The sequence below is a fragment of the Pholcus phalangioides genome, unplaced genomic scaffold (assembly GCF_987345545.1).
Source record: "Pholcus phalangioides strain wild (caught in Gottingen) unplaced genomic scaffold, Ppha-v1.0 ptg000029l_1, whole genome shotgun sequence".
Classification (NCBI taxonomy): domain Eukaryota; kingdom Metazoa; phylum Arthropoda; class Arachnida; order Araneae; family Pholcidae; genus Pholcus; species Pholcus phalangioides.
In genome coordinates this window covers 1,245,109-1,262,978 of record NW_028301619.1, presented here as the reverse complement: position 1 = coordinate 1,262,978, position 17,870 = coordinate 1,245,109, and the positions used below count along the sequence as shown (strand labels likewise).

The 17,870-nt window shown below is 37.0% G+C and overlaps 1 protein-coding gene across 6 annotated transcripts in view; it reads left to right on the top strand.

Moving 5' to 3' along the window:
* The window catches only part of LOC149067556 (ras-related protein Rab-27A-like), a 73,049-nt gene that overhangs the window by 22,318 nt on the left and 32,861 nt on the right, over positions 1-17,870 (top strand). Inside the window, exons 1-2 of one of the 6 annotated variants that reach the window (XM_089252499.1) lie at positions 11,568-11,586; positions 14,597-14,727. The exons of 2 other annotated variants lie outside the window; for them this stretch is intronic. Coding sequence is in view for 1 of the 4 variants with exons in the window: in XM_089252496.1 (XP_089108622.1) it covers positions 11,506-11,586 (81 nt within the window). In the remaining 3 variants the exon portion in view is untranslated. Of the gene's footprint in view, positions 1-1,207; positions 1,708-11,481; positions 11,587-14,596; positions 14,728-17,870 lie in introns of those variants that run through there. 3 more of the 6 variants (XM_089252498.1, XM_089252496.1, XM_089252500.1) reach the window with 3 other exon arrangements.

The following is a 17,870-nucleotide window of genomic DNA, read 5'->3' as shown; positions in this document are numbered from 1 at the left end:
AGGTATTGCGGTACATGAGGTATTGTGCTGCATTGGTTATTGTGGTGCACTGTAAATATTGGCCAATTGCGCATTGTTATGCATCACGTATTTTAGTGAATCACGTGCCATATTGCTTATTCTAATGCAGTGCTTATGGTGTATTGTGGTTCACTGCGGATTGTGGTGTACTGCATATTGTGGTGCATTGCTTATTGTGCTGTATTGCCAATGGGGGTAAATTACGCATTGTGTTGTTTTGCTTATTTTGGTGTATTGCGTATTGTGCTTAATGTGGTGCACTGAATATAGTGGTGCATTGCTTATTGCGGTGCTTTGAATATGGCGGTACACTAATTATTGTGCTGTGGTGCCTATGGTGACGCATTGCTTATTGTGCTGTGTTGCCTATGGTGGACATATGGAGGACGATATTGCCCACTTTGGGAAACACTGATATAGACGTACAAATATTCCAGTAGTGCCACCTCAGGTTACAAACATAAACAAATACGCAACATTCCGCGTTACTTAAAAAAAAGTTGCACTATAATGTCATTCCCTATTCCGAGTCTCTGTAGAACTCGACGTACTCCGTCTATAGTTTGTTTCAGGTTAACTTTGCAGTGGAGAGAAAGGTAGAGAGTGTATTCCTTCGCCGCAAAATATAGTTCCCATACATCGGAGGTTTCTGATGATCATTTATATAGAATATTTCAAATTTTTTTATGATTTTGAAAAAGATACTGAAAAAGTACCGTTTTGAACCAATGTATATTCGTTTAAAATTTTTAAATTAGAAAAATATTGGTTACCATTATCAAAAATCCATGGCGAGCTCAAGAGCATTTTGGCGCGATTTCCAAGAAATTTTCCCCGCCAATATCACTATCGTGCTTTTTTTTTTTTGATTGCTCAGAGAGAGAGAGAGAGTTATATATATATATTATATCGTCATTTTGTTGAATTTTTTCCGATACAATTTTTCATTCAGTTTTGCATGTAGTTATAGGCCTACACACCCAGACGAATATTCAATCAGGTTTTTTTTTCTCGCGAAAATAACCTCCAACGAATTCAGATATTCACTCATAGATTACAGGAAGTGTCCCTCTTTCACGACAGCGCCGATACCGTTGTGAGAGGATATCTTTATGGGGGTAGGTTACGGTTCCAGACCTCCCCCCCCCCCCTTTTTTTTATATCTATTTCTTGCCGTGTTCGTAGGATAGGGGTGGTTTCTGAATTCCAATAGCCGATAGCGGAGGGTGTTGACATAAGTAATGTCTCTTTTTCACCCGCACCAACTTCCTCCCCCACAGCAGAGTCTGTTCCTCCAGATGACCCTTCAGTGTCTCTCCAGATAAATATAAATAAGCGAGAGAGAGAGACCCACAATGGTTTAGGCTTGCAGTGTATTTTTTTTCTTCTGTGACAGTTGTATCTTGCTTTTCACCAGAGATAGACACGCTAAAACGTTCTCCGTTCTTTTTGGCAATAATGCATAAAGCACGTTATTGAAAAAGAAGAGGAATTTTGGATTGCAGGTGGCTTGATGGAGCAACAACAATTAATAAGTAATAGAGAATCAGATAGTTCTACAACGTCAAGTGAGGATTCCATAGAATGGGAAGACGTGAAAAATGACTAAAACTGTAGTGATAATAAGTGGCATCGACGTATACCGTGCGTTTGGGTGGGTGAGCGACGGAAATTTCGGCAAGAAAAGTGAGTAAAAGAATTCTAAATTTTTCCTTATCATTTTTATTATTATTATTTGGGGCTATTCCCAAATTCAAACGTGAAAACCGGGTTAATAGGAGTTACTAAGATACTTTTCAATAAAAAAAAAATGATTTCAAAAACCACAACTTTGATTTCTGAAAGTATCGACAATGATTTTTTTTTTTTCATTAGCTAATTTTTTCTACAAGCATTACGTTATACGTAAAAAATATTTTTTTCTGCGATATTGGCGAGAATCAGCCATACCTCACCGAGGCCGCGCATCGATACATAGGTTAAGAGGCTTTCGTTGTCATAGCAACGAGTGATGCGGTTCCCTCGTAGCTTCCTCTTCACTGCAAAGTTAACCTGAAACGGACTATAGGCGCAAACACACGGATTTTTTTTTTTTTTTGTAAATTTTTTAATTTGTAGAAAAAATTACATAAGCTTCTCAAATTAATTTAAAAGAATCAGAAAAATATATTTTTCAAGTGTTAGTATAACACTGTGAGTATACAGGGGTTGGACAAAATAATATGACCACCTGTGAAATGAGACAAAATCTTTATTAATAGGCTGTTGGCCCTTCTTTTTCATTAATTACAGCATACCTCGTGGGATTGACAAATACAAGTCATGCACAACAGTCACAGGGATACGTATCCACTCCTCCTGCAAAGAGGCCGCTAATTCAGAACGTGTCTTTGGAGATAGAAATTTCTACCGCACATTTTGGCCTGCAAAATAACCCACAAAGGCTCAATTATATTAAGATAAGGGGACCGAGTGGGCCACACGAGGTGTTGCAGTTCATCATGGTGTTCATCAAGTCAGTCTCCAGCAGTGTGAACGGGCGAATTATCTTCTTGGAACACAGGTCGAGAATCAGGGAACAAATATTGCACCATTGGATGAAGATGATCGGCCAGAATACTGACATAAACTGCTGCATTAATCCGCCCATCCAGGACAACAAGTGGGCCGAGACCACGGTGAGACATCGCGCCCCACAGCATCATTGATCCCCCTCCATGCTTAACAATAGGAAGGAGAAAATCAACGTCATAGGCTTGTACTGGCGTTCTCCAAACGTAAACACATCCGTTAGTCTGGAATAATGTGAACGACGATTCGTCTGACCAGATGACATTCTACCATTGCTGTTGTGTCCAATTCTTATGTTCGTGACACCATGTTCGTCGTTTCAAGGCATTGCATGGTGTCACCAATGATTTTGGAATAGTCGCTCTACCTTGTATGTTTGCTGCATGCAGTTCACGGCGGATAGTTTTTGTCGATACACCTTCTCCTGCGGACGTGTGTTCATCTCAGATGTTATTTGGGATGCTGTTATCTTGTGCTTTCTGACCACACAATCCGCTTCAAAATCCTTCTGAGTCTGTCAGCCATCTTCGACTTTCGGCCACTGTTATGCTTGGTAGATGACGTCTTTCCCTGTTTGCTATAGGCTGTCATTACCATCGACACAGTACTTCTCCCGACACCAACAAGGGTGGCCGTTTTCGTTACTGTAGCCCCGGAAAGACGGGCTCCAACAATCATGCCTTTTTCGAAATCTGTGAGGTCAGCCATAACGAAGTTTTAACGCCCCAATATACATCGCATCCGAACGCTATCACTGCTACGACTAGACTGATGTGTGCACATTATCACCCACTAAGTGGAACTCTTCCACACTAGAGGGCGGGTGTATACGACAGGTTCCCTCGAGTGTTGTTTTTTGCACACGTGTTCACATTATTTTGTCCAACCCCTGTATATATTTGCTATTTTTAAATAACCAGTGCAGTTTTCTTTTAATTTTTGTTTGAAATTCCATTCTAACGCGAAATATCTGATCGGTAATCAAATTATAAAAAAAAGAAACTGGGTTTTGTGCAATTTTACTTATTTTATTTTTCAAGCGTTGTGCTAAGAAAACAAATTTTTTTAGAATGAAAAGCTTGATTTTTGCATGCAGACATTGAATTTAGTGCTCCGAAAAAAATATTTTCACTGGGTATTTTGTTCAAAAATACTACAGAAAACAAAGTAACCAACGAAACCACCAAAGAAATAACAAATATCGGAAAAACTTAAAAAAATTAAGTAGAAAAAGTAATTTTGGCTTTAGTACCGAGAATTGCAAGGAAAAAAAAGGTGGTAATCGCTTTAAAATGGTTTTAAAAGTACCGAATGTTATTATTATTATTTGTTTATAATTCTCAGTATGTGTAGATCTACATTTTTGACACAGGGATCAAAAAGAATTTTCAAAAAATACGCATTAGTTTTTCAGAAAATATTTTTTCCTGCTAAATTCGCTATATGGACCACTGTGTGGCGGGACCGGATTTACCATTAAGCAAAATAAGTACGTGTGTTCAGGGCATCAGGAGAAAAAGGACAACCCCGATAATTTGTCAATTTTTTTCATTATTTGTTCAACTTTTTCCCCGTTTCAAACATTCAGCTGAAAATCTTAAAATTTTAAAAGCATTTGATTGCATAGTTAACGCTAGGTTTACCGGGCGGGTCATTTTGACACATTTCGAACTTCATGAGTGAAATTAGAGAAACCGTTTAGATTTTTTTTTCTGCCACACACACACACTTGTACTGACTTTTATTCATTCAACGAGATGAGTACATATCGAAATTCGTCTTCTTGAAAGCCTTCTAATTTTGAAGTTCTTTATGTGGTATATACCTATTTCTACCCATACGAGTCAATTTGACACATTAGTAAAATAAGCATGAACGCCAAAAAATTGGCTCTGTTTATGCGCTAGGTATTTTTGTTGGAAGACCCTGACGCATTAAAGAGATAAGCATCGGAAAAACAAACGAAAGTCAACCCGCGAATTGCTGTCTTAGCCTGCGGAAGACGTCTCGGCAGTTTCAGTCTGTGCATTCAAGAAGAAAGTCTCGTAATATTCGATTTTATCCTGTTTCGACAAACCCTGCTTTATTTCTCCTAATATCTAGGAGAAGTGATACATTGAAAAAAATAGTCGGCATAAGTATGTGCGGAGTGCTCTGGTACAAGCAGTCAAGAAAATGAAAACGAGAATGAGATTGAGATTCTCGAATCGGATCAAGTGGACGACCAGAGGAATCGTCAGGTAGTCAAGAGAAAAAGTTCGTCTCCAAGTATTTTTCAATACTTTGGATTTAGCAGCAATGAATGCATGGATCCTGTACAAAGAATGTACCGAATCAAATTTATCCAAAAAGGATTTTCTTTTTTTTTTCAATTTGGCCGAAGAACTTGCCGGCAAAGAAAAAGAAAACCAACAAAACATTGATCGTCCGTCAGAAATACTCTACAAGGACGAAAGGCTTGCCAAATCGGATATTGCAACAGAAACAAAACCAACAACACCTGTACAGAATGTAAAAAGACTGTTTGCGGAAAATGTGTAAGCGAAATTAAGTATATCTGTAAAACAGGAGCGGAATAAATATGATGTAATGTAATGTTAAATATTATAAATTTTATGTACACATACATATTTCTCATAGTTTCATTTACAATAGTACGTTTATATAGTACCTTTTGTTTAAATTTGCTTTTTTTAAAGAAAATGTGTGATTTTGTTCGTGGTTCAAATTGACCCGTGTCGGTAAACCTAGTGTTAACGATCTTTATCAAAAGAGTAACACAAAAGCAGAGAAACTAATAATACTGCGAACTAGAGTTCACGTTAATGCTCAGTTTTTGGGGTGAGATTTCGTACAGTTTCCAATACCTTAACAGCATCATAGCCTTTCCCCCCCCCCCCGGGAAAAAAATTAATTTTTCATAGTTGCTCCAACCAGATAGAAACACCCTGCTACCAAAGTGATACAGGGGAGGACTGATACTCAGACGTACTCCCCTAAAAATTGTAACCGGATCAGATTTTCATGAGGGCTGCTTCTGAGCCGTGTTATCATAGGCTCCGGTCAAAGGGAATTTTCTGAGTCTCCTTACTTTGCTATAATATCCTACGTGCCTAACAATTTGCATATTCACTGTTGAAAATTTTAAACGATCTGATTGTCATGAGGCTTCGAGCTGTGTCCGGGTGGGCCCATGCGTTAAGAGTAAGCCATGTTCAACAAAATAAGAACGCGAATTTGAAACCGTGCATATCTTTGTGAGTCATTATCTGATCCACTGTGTCATTTGATCTACTGCAGAGGAGCAGTAAAACAAATGCTACCATGTATGATTTACAAACTCAAAAATGTATCAGAAGGAAAAGTTACCCAATGATGGTTAAACTATTCACCAAAAATAGGGTCCTGTGGGGCGATATTATGGCCACGCGAAGATTCAGTGGTTTCTCATGGTTTGGGAAATTCTAAAAAGCAGTCAATGTGCGAAAATATGTTGGAATGTTTTTGCAAGATTCGATCTCAGATTTCAACTTATTTTTTTACCTTTCTGGAAAATATCAAAAGAAAAATTCCAAAAAGTACATTTTAACAAATTAAAAGACAGTGATGCGTTTAGATTAAAATACATTGACATGAGTTTTTTTAGCTCACTTAATTTCAACAAATAAACAGATATTTCAGAATTTATTATTTAGAATTTTAATAAAGAAAAATATTGAATCAAGTAAAATTTTAATTATATAAAAACAACAAAAAAATGTAGCATTGATCATTTTTGTCGCACCACGGCCATTTTGTGCACACGAGGGCTAATTAGACCGGGACCTACAATTTATTGCCGATTCCGAACGGCAGGCTTGTTTTTTATACTCATCAAGAGGTTGGCACGCTAGCCCCTCGATGGGGGACTCCCTGCGGTCAAACAAAAATGTAACTTTGTGGAGTTAAAGTCAAAACTAAAGCACAGAAAGAAAATTTTTGAAGATACTTAGATGAATTGAGAAGCAAAAATACTGGAAAAACCCCCATTTTGATTGGGAGTCTATTTTCTCGATTAAAGTATATTAAAAATCTTATAGAACGTAGGACAAGGGTGCACAACCTCCGTCCCGTGAAAGGTGTTTCTGAAGAAAAGTACCACCTAATACGATAAATGACTATATTTAAAATACGGGAAATCCATTATCCATACGGGATATCAACGATTATCGCAAAAAATTACAGGTAAAATTGCTAATTGGCCGTATTTGTTATGGGCATCTTTTTCTCAGCCACCTCGTTGGGCATTTTGCCTGTTGTGGCGTTGTATTTGTATAAGAGGTACATACACACTTGGAAAGGTGTCATATATACCTCCTACTATATTTATCTTTTTCCGATCACGCCGGCGTGCATCACCGGTGGGTCACACTCGACTGTCCCACCGGTGGATCACACTTGAATATTCGACTAGACGCTGCGTACCATCAAAAATGTAGTTCGTTTAGCAACTAGAAAGAATTGCCATACAGTTGAAAATGTAAATAATGGAAATTTAACGTATATATTAATTGAAAAAAGCATGATTTATTTTATTTTATATCAACATTATATAAACATAACTTATAAAACAAAAATTCATTAGTAAAAACATAACAATTCAATATTATAAACTTAACATAACTGTTTTTTGTTTCGATTCAATTTTTTGAAGCATTGTATTTTGAAGCAATTGCTACCGCAGGGAGTCCCCCATCGAGGGGTTAGCGCACCAACCTCTCGATGAGTATAAAAAACAAGCCTGCCGTTTGGAATCGGCAATAAATTGTAGGTCCCGGTCTAATTAGCCCTCGTGTGCAGAAAATGACCGTGGTGCGACAAAAATGATCAAAAATGATCAAATGAAGCATCGTAAACAGGGTGCTGGCTGGCCTTTACAATTGTTACAATACGTCGTTACTTTTCTTGGTTTTCTTCGTAGAATACTGTCTACCCTTTCTTTTACATAAACATTTGTAACATTATTTACATCTTTGTCTACATCGCCGCCAGATGAAATGAAGCATGAATTCGAGCACCGTCTCACTGCGAAAAACATGAAAATCGGCGCCGGCGTGAACATGTTAAACAACTGATCTACCGGAACTACTCGCTTAACATCAATGCTTTTCCACCAAAATTGTTAGGGACGTGTTACATATCGTTTGAGTGACTTCGGGACGATTTCCATCGTTTTTTTGTTTTTTCACGCTATAAATTTACTGTAGAGAGCCCGTCAAAGATCCTAGACTGAAAGCCCTGCCCTACGATCTGGAGATCATACACTACAGTCATATGTAAACACATTGTACTTTTATAAACTTATTACTGCGGATACAGCCTGGATAAGAAACGTAAAAGTTCTTTTATGTGAAGCACTCACTGGTTCCAAATCGTATTATCTTCACCGGAGAATCAATCGCAATCAAATAATGTAGAGAGTTGCTCTCGTTGATGTCCTACCTTTTATCCATAGAGAATCGAACTTCGCCTTTTTGAGAGATCAACCTGAAAGCATTTTGTTGCCGAGTATTCTTTCCGGTAAAGACATTGGCTACAAGAGTCACGTTTATAGTTAGACAGAAATAAGATAAAAAAAATTTTCCAATAGGACCTTATCTCTTTTCTTACCCGTCTTTTTCATTGAACTCCAGTATTTTTTTCTTATCTATTGCACGAGCTTGTTGTTGTCGGTATCCAAAGTGTTTACGTCTGGAACCACCGCTTTATTTTGATTTCTACTAAGACCTTCTGCTACTGGCATTTCTAGGATCCGAAAAGAAAAACAAACATGTTTTTATGTACGAGGAAGGTCCCAATAGGTGTCCGCAAAGAAACACAAAACTTTGGAACAGTAAAAATCATCTCTACCTTGCAGTCATCCCTTTTTTTCCAGTCAGGGAATCCGTTGGGAATCCGTTGGCAAAAATAGTTCATACAGGAACACACGAACACACAAACCCAGGATAAAGTTAGGATTTTCTTAAAACCTAGATTCACCTTGTCCAACTAGTTCCTTGTTTTGAACAGTAAATATCCTTAAAAAAGGTTTTTCATATAGGGTTTGGATAAAATTACGTTGTAACGACACCTCGGCTATAACGTTAATAACACTGAAGAAAACATTTTTACGAAGTTTCTGCGACTAAAACAAAAATAGTCCAGGCAAAAGAGATGAATTTTCCTTCCCTAAACTAGTTGCATGAAGAGCTAGTTGCATGGAACTAGTTGCATGAAGAGATATTGATGTTTTTACATCAATATCTCTTCATGCAACCAGTTTTCCATATATATTTGTATAGAAAAAGAGGACGTCTTTCTCTTCATAAGAATAGTCATTTCTTATGTAATTTATGTGCTGAACATGAATTTAACAACAAAAAAAGCTGGATTATCTACGTTTTCTCTGTAAAATTGCACATTTAATATACATATTCAGTAAATTTAAACACAACATAAGTATATAGAAAACAATAAATACACAGAAAAAAATATACGAATGCATAGAAAGTGCATAGAGGCACAACATTAATATACATTAAAAACACAAATACATAGAAACGCAAATGTATTACAGCACGGTAGTTCATTTACCGGCGTCTGACACATACGAGGTGCTTCGTTTTGTATTGCGCTTGTATTGGACGTAAGGAGCATCTCTTACAATTGCCCAACAGTAGTCAGCCAGCATCGAGGTCGACCATTTTCCCCTCGTAACTTTGTTATATGGTCCTTATCACTTTTTCACCATAACGCTCGTGAAGCTTTCACAGTCGGATCCCGTTATAACGAATACCATTATAGCGAAAATCTCGTTGTAACGAAAACTTTTTCAATCCTTCAAATCAATTTACATAGCAATAATGTATTGTGCAATTCCGGTATAACGAAATAAAAAATTCGTTATAACAAACTCGAAAAAAAGTGTCCGAAAAACAAAAGAGTCAATCTCCATCTACTCTTTCGACTTTTTTGAAAAAATCGGACGAAACTGCAAATTCAAACAGTAGCTCCTAGGAAAAAGATGTAACTTTCGAATTTATAAGATGTGGATGCATCTGTCTTTACCTGGTTTCAGGACATTCGTTCCCGAAATGTGCCAGTTACCGGTCCACTCATAGGAGAAAAGGTTTTAGAATTCTCACGTGATTTTGGATGTAAAAACTTTCAAGCAAGTGTCGGTTTGCTGAATCGTTTCAAAGAACGGTATGGTGTGGTAGCAAAACAGATTTGCGGGGGAGCAAATTCAGTTCATATGGAAAATGTGAATGAATGGAAAGCTGGTGGTGATAAAGTCACATGATCCTTCCGATGTATTCAACGCAGACAAAGCCGGAATCTTTTTCCAACTGTTACCTAACAAAACTTTGACATTTAAAAAAGACAATTGCATTGGTGGCAAAAACTCCAAGTGACCCTTAACTGCTTTGTTTTGCTGCAACACGACCGGAAAAAAGTTATAGTGATAGGGAAAATTTGTTAATCCATGGTGCCTGAAGAACGTCAAATCACTGCCTTGTAATTACAAATCAAGTCGAAGGGCTTGTCGAAGGGATGACTACAAGAATTTTTAATGAGGGCTAGTGAAGTTTTATGGGAAAATGAAGCGAAAAAATAGAGATTCTGCTTCTTATCACCGATTGTACGGCACACATTGAATCTTCAAAATTAGGGTGCATTCACATCGAATAAATGCCTTCTAACTGCACGTCTGTTTTGCAACCATTTGGCCGATGCATAATTAAAGTGGTGAAAGGAAAGTACCGTACACGCAACTGCTGAGATGTATTCTCACCAGCTTGATAATAAAAAAAAATCATAGTGAGGCCTGACGTCAAGCAAGCTATGGATATGATATCTGGAGCCTGGAAGGATATCGTTCAAAAAGTCATTCGTAATTGGTAGAAGAAAGCAAATTTAGTTCAAATTAAATTAAATTAATTTAATTCTGTGAAACACTGAATAAAGCTGATGAAGTGCATTCACCGATTTGCAGCCTTTGTGGGAACACGTCGCAATAGAAACGTATGTTCCGAATGGACGCTGGACGATTTCTTTTCTGTGACGTCTTCACTTCGGAACCGTTAACAGACAACGATATCGTTCGTATGATACAACAAAACAATGAACAATCGCTTGCGGACAGCAGTGACGAAGAAGAGCCTTCACTACAGCATCTGAAGCCTTAGCTACTGTAGTTTAGAACTCTAAAACGATATTTATCAAATCAAGAGGACCTTCCGGACAATTTTTTTGAGCATGCGTATACTTTAGAGGAATTTGTTGTTTCCTCGGCTTCCGCTATACTTGTGCGAAAAAAATTTACGGATTATTACGGATTATACGGCCTCTAAAATGTTAAGTAAAACTTGAGCAAAAAACTTCAATGCTTAATTGATTTGCGTTATTTATAAAATTTAACTTCATTCTTTTTATTATACTTAGAACATAAATAAGTATTTTTTTTTCCCTTAGAATCAAATTCTGCTACAACGAATTTTTGTTTTTTTGCGCATTTTAAAAATAAGAAATTCCTTTATAACGAAATTTCGTTGTAACGAAGTGATTTCTTCGGTCTCTTGGAGTTCGTTATAACGGGATTCGACTGTAATTGTTAATAGGGTATAATCTCAAAAACAAGAGCCAATACAATTTTTTCATGGTAATATTCGCCTTCAGCAGGTCAAAACCATTCGGAATTGTATACTTACGTGTGGGAGGCAATTTCTTAATTGTCCAGTGTAATTTCGGATGGAGCTAGTCTTATTCACTTGAAATCTTGTTGATGATAGAATCAGATTCTAAAAAGAAATAAATACAAATCCTAGTTTCTGCTTTGAACCACCTGATCCATATCTTTACATACCATAGGTTGGGAAACACCTGGTGCTACAAATGTGTGGATTGCTTTTCCTCGCTGTAGAATTTTTCCTTTTGACCTTTAGGGAGTTAAGCCCTGACTTAGAGGATTGTGGGGTAAGTTTTGAGTTATATAGAAATATAGTATTGGTATATATTGTGAACTTTGGGGCTTTTACAGAGGGCAGCACTTGAAGGTGAACTTTCAGGAAGTTTTTAAAATGGCTTCCAGGTGAAAGTACCTCCGGGAAAAATACGATTTGTTACATAAAATTTAGCAATAAAATTCTGAAAAAAACTGTATGTGAAGATGAATATACTTTGCATCATCTTGGTTTAAAAATTTTTTAACGAAGTGAACTATTACTTCACAAAAATGTAAAAAAATTTCATAATTTGAGAAAAAAAAATTGAAAAAATAAAAAATTTGTGGATATTTATGTTTTCAATGCATTTTTTGAGTGTCAAAAATGCAAAAACACTTTGGAAATTCCAAAAATGAATGCCAGGGTCTCTGAAATGGTTAAAGATTCCACTCTAGAATAAGTTACTTTCCCTAGATTGAACAATTCCGACGTTCTTCGATCGGCAATAAATCACCCCGTAGCCAAAGTTGGTGTGGTCGAGAAAATGTTTGGAGATTATATTCAAGGATATATATCCAGTGGTTGTTCTGTAAAAAGTTGTTTTTTTTCCAAAAGAATTGTTGAGTTAAACTTGAACAGCTTATCGTCCGGAGTCGTAAACTTTATCGCAGTTGACACGTTTCGAAAAAGATACGATATCCCACTTCAGGATAAATTGAGAAGCTATCACAGCAGTCACAGTTTTTATGGGCATTTTATTTTGTTTCCCCCGTTTTGTTTAACTTAAAGATTTCTCGTACAACACGAGAGCGCAATCTCCGGCCCTCCAATCGGTTCCAATCAGCTCACGCGAGGTATTCCGACAGTATCAGTATTGTAAAAGGCCGACTATGTTTTCTTTATAAAAATACAGTAAATCAAAATCCATCCGGGAACATCGCGAATTGTCTCGAGATATAATGTCAGAGGTAAGTAAAGTTCCCAATTATAGCCATAAAAGTTATCAAAAGTATGTAAAGTTGCCAATTTCCTGCCAATAAATTGTCAAAGGTAAGTAAAGTTCAGTTGATAAAATAATACCTAATAATTAGTACCTAATTATATTCAAAAAAATTGTCGAAGTTGAGCAATTTTTCCAACTACCGCTAAAAATCACCAACAAGGGAAAATAAAGGGATACTGCAAATATCGAAATAGATTAAAAATAGTAAATATGTTTGACAAACACGTGAGAGAAATATAATTATATGACTATAATTAATCGTGATAATTAGTTATAACTATCATAATATAATTTATAAGTGATGAAAATAATCTCAATCCTTGATTTCAGTAAAAAATTCACATTCAAGTAGCCTTCGATATTAAATACGGGATATTTTATATATAAGTAGAAGTCGGGATGCCCGGAATTACAAGGATGTCCCGTAAAACACGGGTCATATAGTCAACTTATATTCTCCAGTTCAGTTTCTGGCCCACGAATGTCAGAAATATTGCGTATCTGGGCAGCGGACTGAAAAGGTTGTGCATCCCTGCTCTTTACTACGTTTTTTTGATTTTGTTGCCTGCTACATCTGTAATTTTTTGCAAGATGATTCAGATTGTTTGTCCGTAAGACTAACTCGGTATATAACCGTTCACTTAAACCAGTGTTACACAAAGTGGGCACTATCACCCTCTGGTGAGCGATGGAATTGTCCAAGGGGTGACAGAAGCTACGAGTATAACATAGGATCCTATGGGTACGCTTGAATTGGGGGGCGATGAGAGAAAAATATTTTTGAAGAAATGGGTGATGGAACAAAATGTTCGGGAAACCATGACTTAAACTAACGGAAAACGCACTTTTCTCTTATTTATGCTATTCCCCCACACTAACTTTTCTCCGTTTTTGAATTCAAATATCTCAGTTCTCAGTGAATATTGCACTTACAAACGTGGAATTTTCTCGTTGGCCTCAGGAGAGACGGGGGCAACAACTTTGTATTTGGGTTTTTTAGCACACGGGGAACGTGTAAAAAGCTAATTTAACTAATGTGTAATATATGTACACATAAAATATTTTTTATGCGTACGGATCCCTTAAAAAAACTACGTCATTTAAAGAAACCGCATGTCATTTGAAAACTTTTTGTAATTGGAAGTACACCTCTGAAATCAACGGTTACAGAGTAAATTAGTCCTACGGACAAACAATTTGAATCACCCTATATATTGTGAGAAGTTTAATTGAAACAAAATTCATTTTACTAATTTTAGTTTAAGGCAACTGACTACGTGCGGGGCACTTTTTTTGAAAACACTGCATTTTTGCAAAACAAGTGGAGTTTGAATCAAAATACTGTATGAAATAAGGAAATCCAGTGATATTTTTCTGAAATATCTCTAAAACGTTTTGAGATATTCTAAATTATGTCCTCAAAATTGCCTCATTTTCAGTACTCACGCCACACATTGCACACTGAAAACCCCCCCACACTTTATTTGAATAATTTGATACTGTATGTTTCTATGACTGTTATCTGTGCAACGAACTAGAAGTTTTAAGATACATAAGAATATTCTCTGAGATATGGCAGTAATTTCGTGAAACAATACGTGGATTTTCACAAAAAAGTCAAATTTTTTCATTCAAACAGCTGTAAAATATCATATTCAAAACATGGTCAAGCTCCTAGTTCATTGCACAGCTAACGTTATCTGGAATACTTTCGAATAATTTTTCATGAGAATATTTTGCATCGTTTTTGTGCGAAATTTGGTTTCGCGTGGAATAAAGTAACGAAAAAAAAATGAATCTTCAAAAAACGCGTTTGAAAATTGTTTGATGCCTTGGAAACCATTATTCCAGAAGATTTAAATCAGCCATAACATAGTTGTTACTTGTTGCATGTGCAAGAATAAAATAGTTTTGGATTCTGCGTAAAACATTCTTCTAAATGAATTTATAAAATCATTTTCGACAATTTTCGAAAAAAATCGTCATTTGGACGTAGTCAGTTGCCTTAAGTGCATTGTTACTTTTCAATCGAAAACAGGAACAAACGCAAGGCAAGTTTTTCTGACATTCTTTCGTCTTAACGACCTACGTGATCACAGAGGTGTGCCAAGCAAGGACAACTTACTCGATTACAAACGTATTTGACGGATTCGTTTGCCACACTAGAAGGTGAGTGACATTTTTGCAGCTGAATACACAGCAGTCGTATATGTACATGGTGATTTATATAGTAGCTACGAATGTTTTTCTCGTTGATTTTATATGCGTTACGTTATGTGTTACCGTTGGTTTCGGTTCTCATAAATGCCAAATGCTTCCGATTCACCCGGATGTCATCCGATTTTTCGGATCTTTATAGAAAAATCCTCAATTTGTGCTTTGGGGCAGTTCAAGTATTACATAACCAAATTTTTAGCCATTTTTGCCCCCCTCCTCCCCGTGTCAGCAAAATTTCGTCATCAGCTCTGCCCCTCTGAATCCTAACGCATATTGGTGGGATCAGAGACGTACACGGGGGGGAGGCATGGGGGGCAGGTGCCCCCCCTCCCACGATCAAAAATTTATTTTTTTAATGCAAAAAAATATTTTTTAATTGAAATTTCGGAACAAAATACCTTTTATATGTTATTATAATCAATTTCTGTTAATTTCATTGTTATTTGAAAAGGCTATGAACTCAAAATTTATCTTTAGAAAATTCATTGCGACCCAACCTCCACAAGCCATATAATAATAAATCGCATAAAGGCCTTTGTCCCGCGGACCAAATATGGCCCTGGGAGTTATCTAATGCGGCCTGCCCTCCTCAAACCTAATTTTTTAAAAATGAACTAAGCGGCACAGTTTTACAGATCGCTTAAGTGTCCCGTGGTGCAATTCCAGAAAACTTAAGCTATCCGTGACACATTTAGAGATCCCTTGAGTGACATGTGATGTAGTTTTAGAGCACTTAAGTGGCCCCCGGTGCGGTTCTACATCACTCAAGTTACCCGCGGCGCATTCTCAGATTATTTAAGTGATCCGCGGCATATAATTACGGATCACTTGAGTGATGCGTGGCACAGTTCCAGAGCACTTAAGCGGCCCGGACACATTTCCAGATCACCTGGATCCGCGAAACATTTAGAGATCACTAAAGTGGCTCTGTAGGGCACTTATCAATGGAGGGGAATGTTACTTCAAGTGCCCATAAACTATCGAAAGGTTTTCCTCGTTTTTGGCGCACCGAGTGAGATGCCATTAAAAATATTTCATATTTTCATAAAGGGTGGTTTTCATAAAGGGTCCGTTTATTGTATTCGATGGGTGTAAACACTTTTTTAATAATAAAAACATTGTGGGCGCGGTAGCCTAGGTCGATGAGATACTGGCCTAAAGTACTAATGGATGTTTAGAGGTGTCGCGAGTTCGAAACCCAGTTCATCCTTGTCAAAAACTTCCGTGACACAGGGACACAACTGAAACGGCGACATGACCACAGAAAAAGATTGCTGCCGCAGGGAGTTTTGCATTGAAAGGTTAGCGCACCAACCTCTCAGTGAGTATAAAAAAAGGCTGCCGTTCGGAATCAGCAATATATTGTAGGTCCGGGTCTAATTAGCCCCGTGTGCGGAAAATGACCGTGGTCCGACAAAAATGATTAAATTAAAACAGTGAGATGAACGTTTTCAGTTGCTCTTTCTTTTCCGAAATTATTACAATGGACAACAAATAATAGTGCGTTCACGCATTAAAAGAGCAAGCTTCGGAATAAGGTGGAATAATAGTTCGATAATGACAAATGACACGGTACGTACATATTGCATTTCATAAATGGGTTTCTGCAATGAGCGAGTATTCCTGCGAGTCATTGAAGGAATCCCAAGAATTTTGTTAGCGGCAATGTCTGGAAATATTCGTATTTGTTCTCGCATGAAAAGAACAGTAGAAATCGGAAATCGCCGTAGACTGCAGTTCGCTTCCATTAGTTTTCTTTCGATTCTTCTCTTCGCGTCATTCTTTATTCCTTAGAAGTTGACGCCGGTTAGTATATTGATGTGTTCAACTATTCTCAAATCTCATTTAAGCTCCGCGTAAAGACTCTACGACAAAAGAACGAACAAAAGATTTCAGAATAGAAACGTTCTCTTTAGAAGTGGAAACGTTGGGAAGAAAAAAAAGGGTGAAGCTCAGCTCCACTTGATATGATTTCACAGTCAGCGAATATATACTAAGTTGAACAGAAAAAAAAAACTTTTTGCAACAGAAAAACCTCTCAATATCTTCTTTGAAAGAACTAACAAAAATCATTTTTATCCGAGAAATAAGCATAAAGCTTTTTAGGCGTCGAATCCCTCGTCTCTTTAAAAAAAAAACTATTTCAATGCTTCTTTGAAAAGGTTACTCATAATCAAAAAAATCAACTCTGCGTAAATTTGAAGAAAGTTCAAAGGAAAAGACTTTACTTCAATATTATTCCTAGATATAATCTATAAATATGCTTCCGAACTTAAAGTTTTTACAGCATAAGAAAACTTAATTTTCAAGATTGGTCTGAACTAAAGTTTTTGGTTTTTATTTGTTTATCTTATCTACAATTGCTACTACTTCACCAAACACCAACTCTTGCTATATCGCTGTATTGCAATTTACTGCCAGAGCGCTTACGTATCCAGAATACGTGCCACGGAATGGAGCGCTTACGCATCCCGAATACGGAGAGCCCTGTAAGAGCTAGTAAGGCCTTTATTTCATCAACTGTCCATCGTAGAGATATAGTTTCCTTTTAAAAAATGTTCGAAAGGCGTTCAACAATTACCCTACTTAACCAAACACCAACTCTGGCCATATCGCTATATTGCAATTTACTGCCATTAGTGAGATGGGTTGGAAGTGAAGGCGCTGTCTGTCGGTGGTCGCCTCGAGTTCGTTAGGGAAAATATCTTATCTATATCCTCCTTTGGGTTTGAACCCGGGACCCTGACAACAACCTTCAGGATGGTATCGAGTATCTTACCACCATACCACTCGGGCACCATCTACAATTGCTGGCGAAGGCCTGTGGCTCTTAGACAATTAGAATTATACAATGCCTTTAGACGCCATATGGATGTGGACAAATTGGCATTCTGCACAGTATTGCCAACTTAGTTATTTTCCACCTAGATCTAGTCTTTTTTTAGGCTATTTAGTTGTGAAAAATATCAATTTAGCAAACAAAGCAAAATATGTTATATAATTGATATAAAGGGTGGTTATAAAAATAAACTGACACTACTCAGATGCATGTAGCGCCCATTCTGATGGAGATATTTTGATGAAACTTGATAATA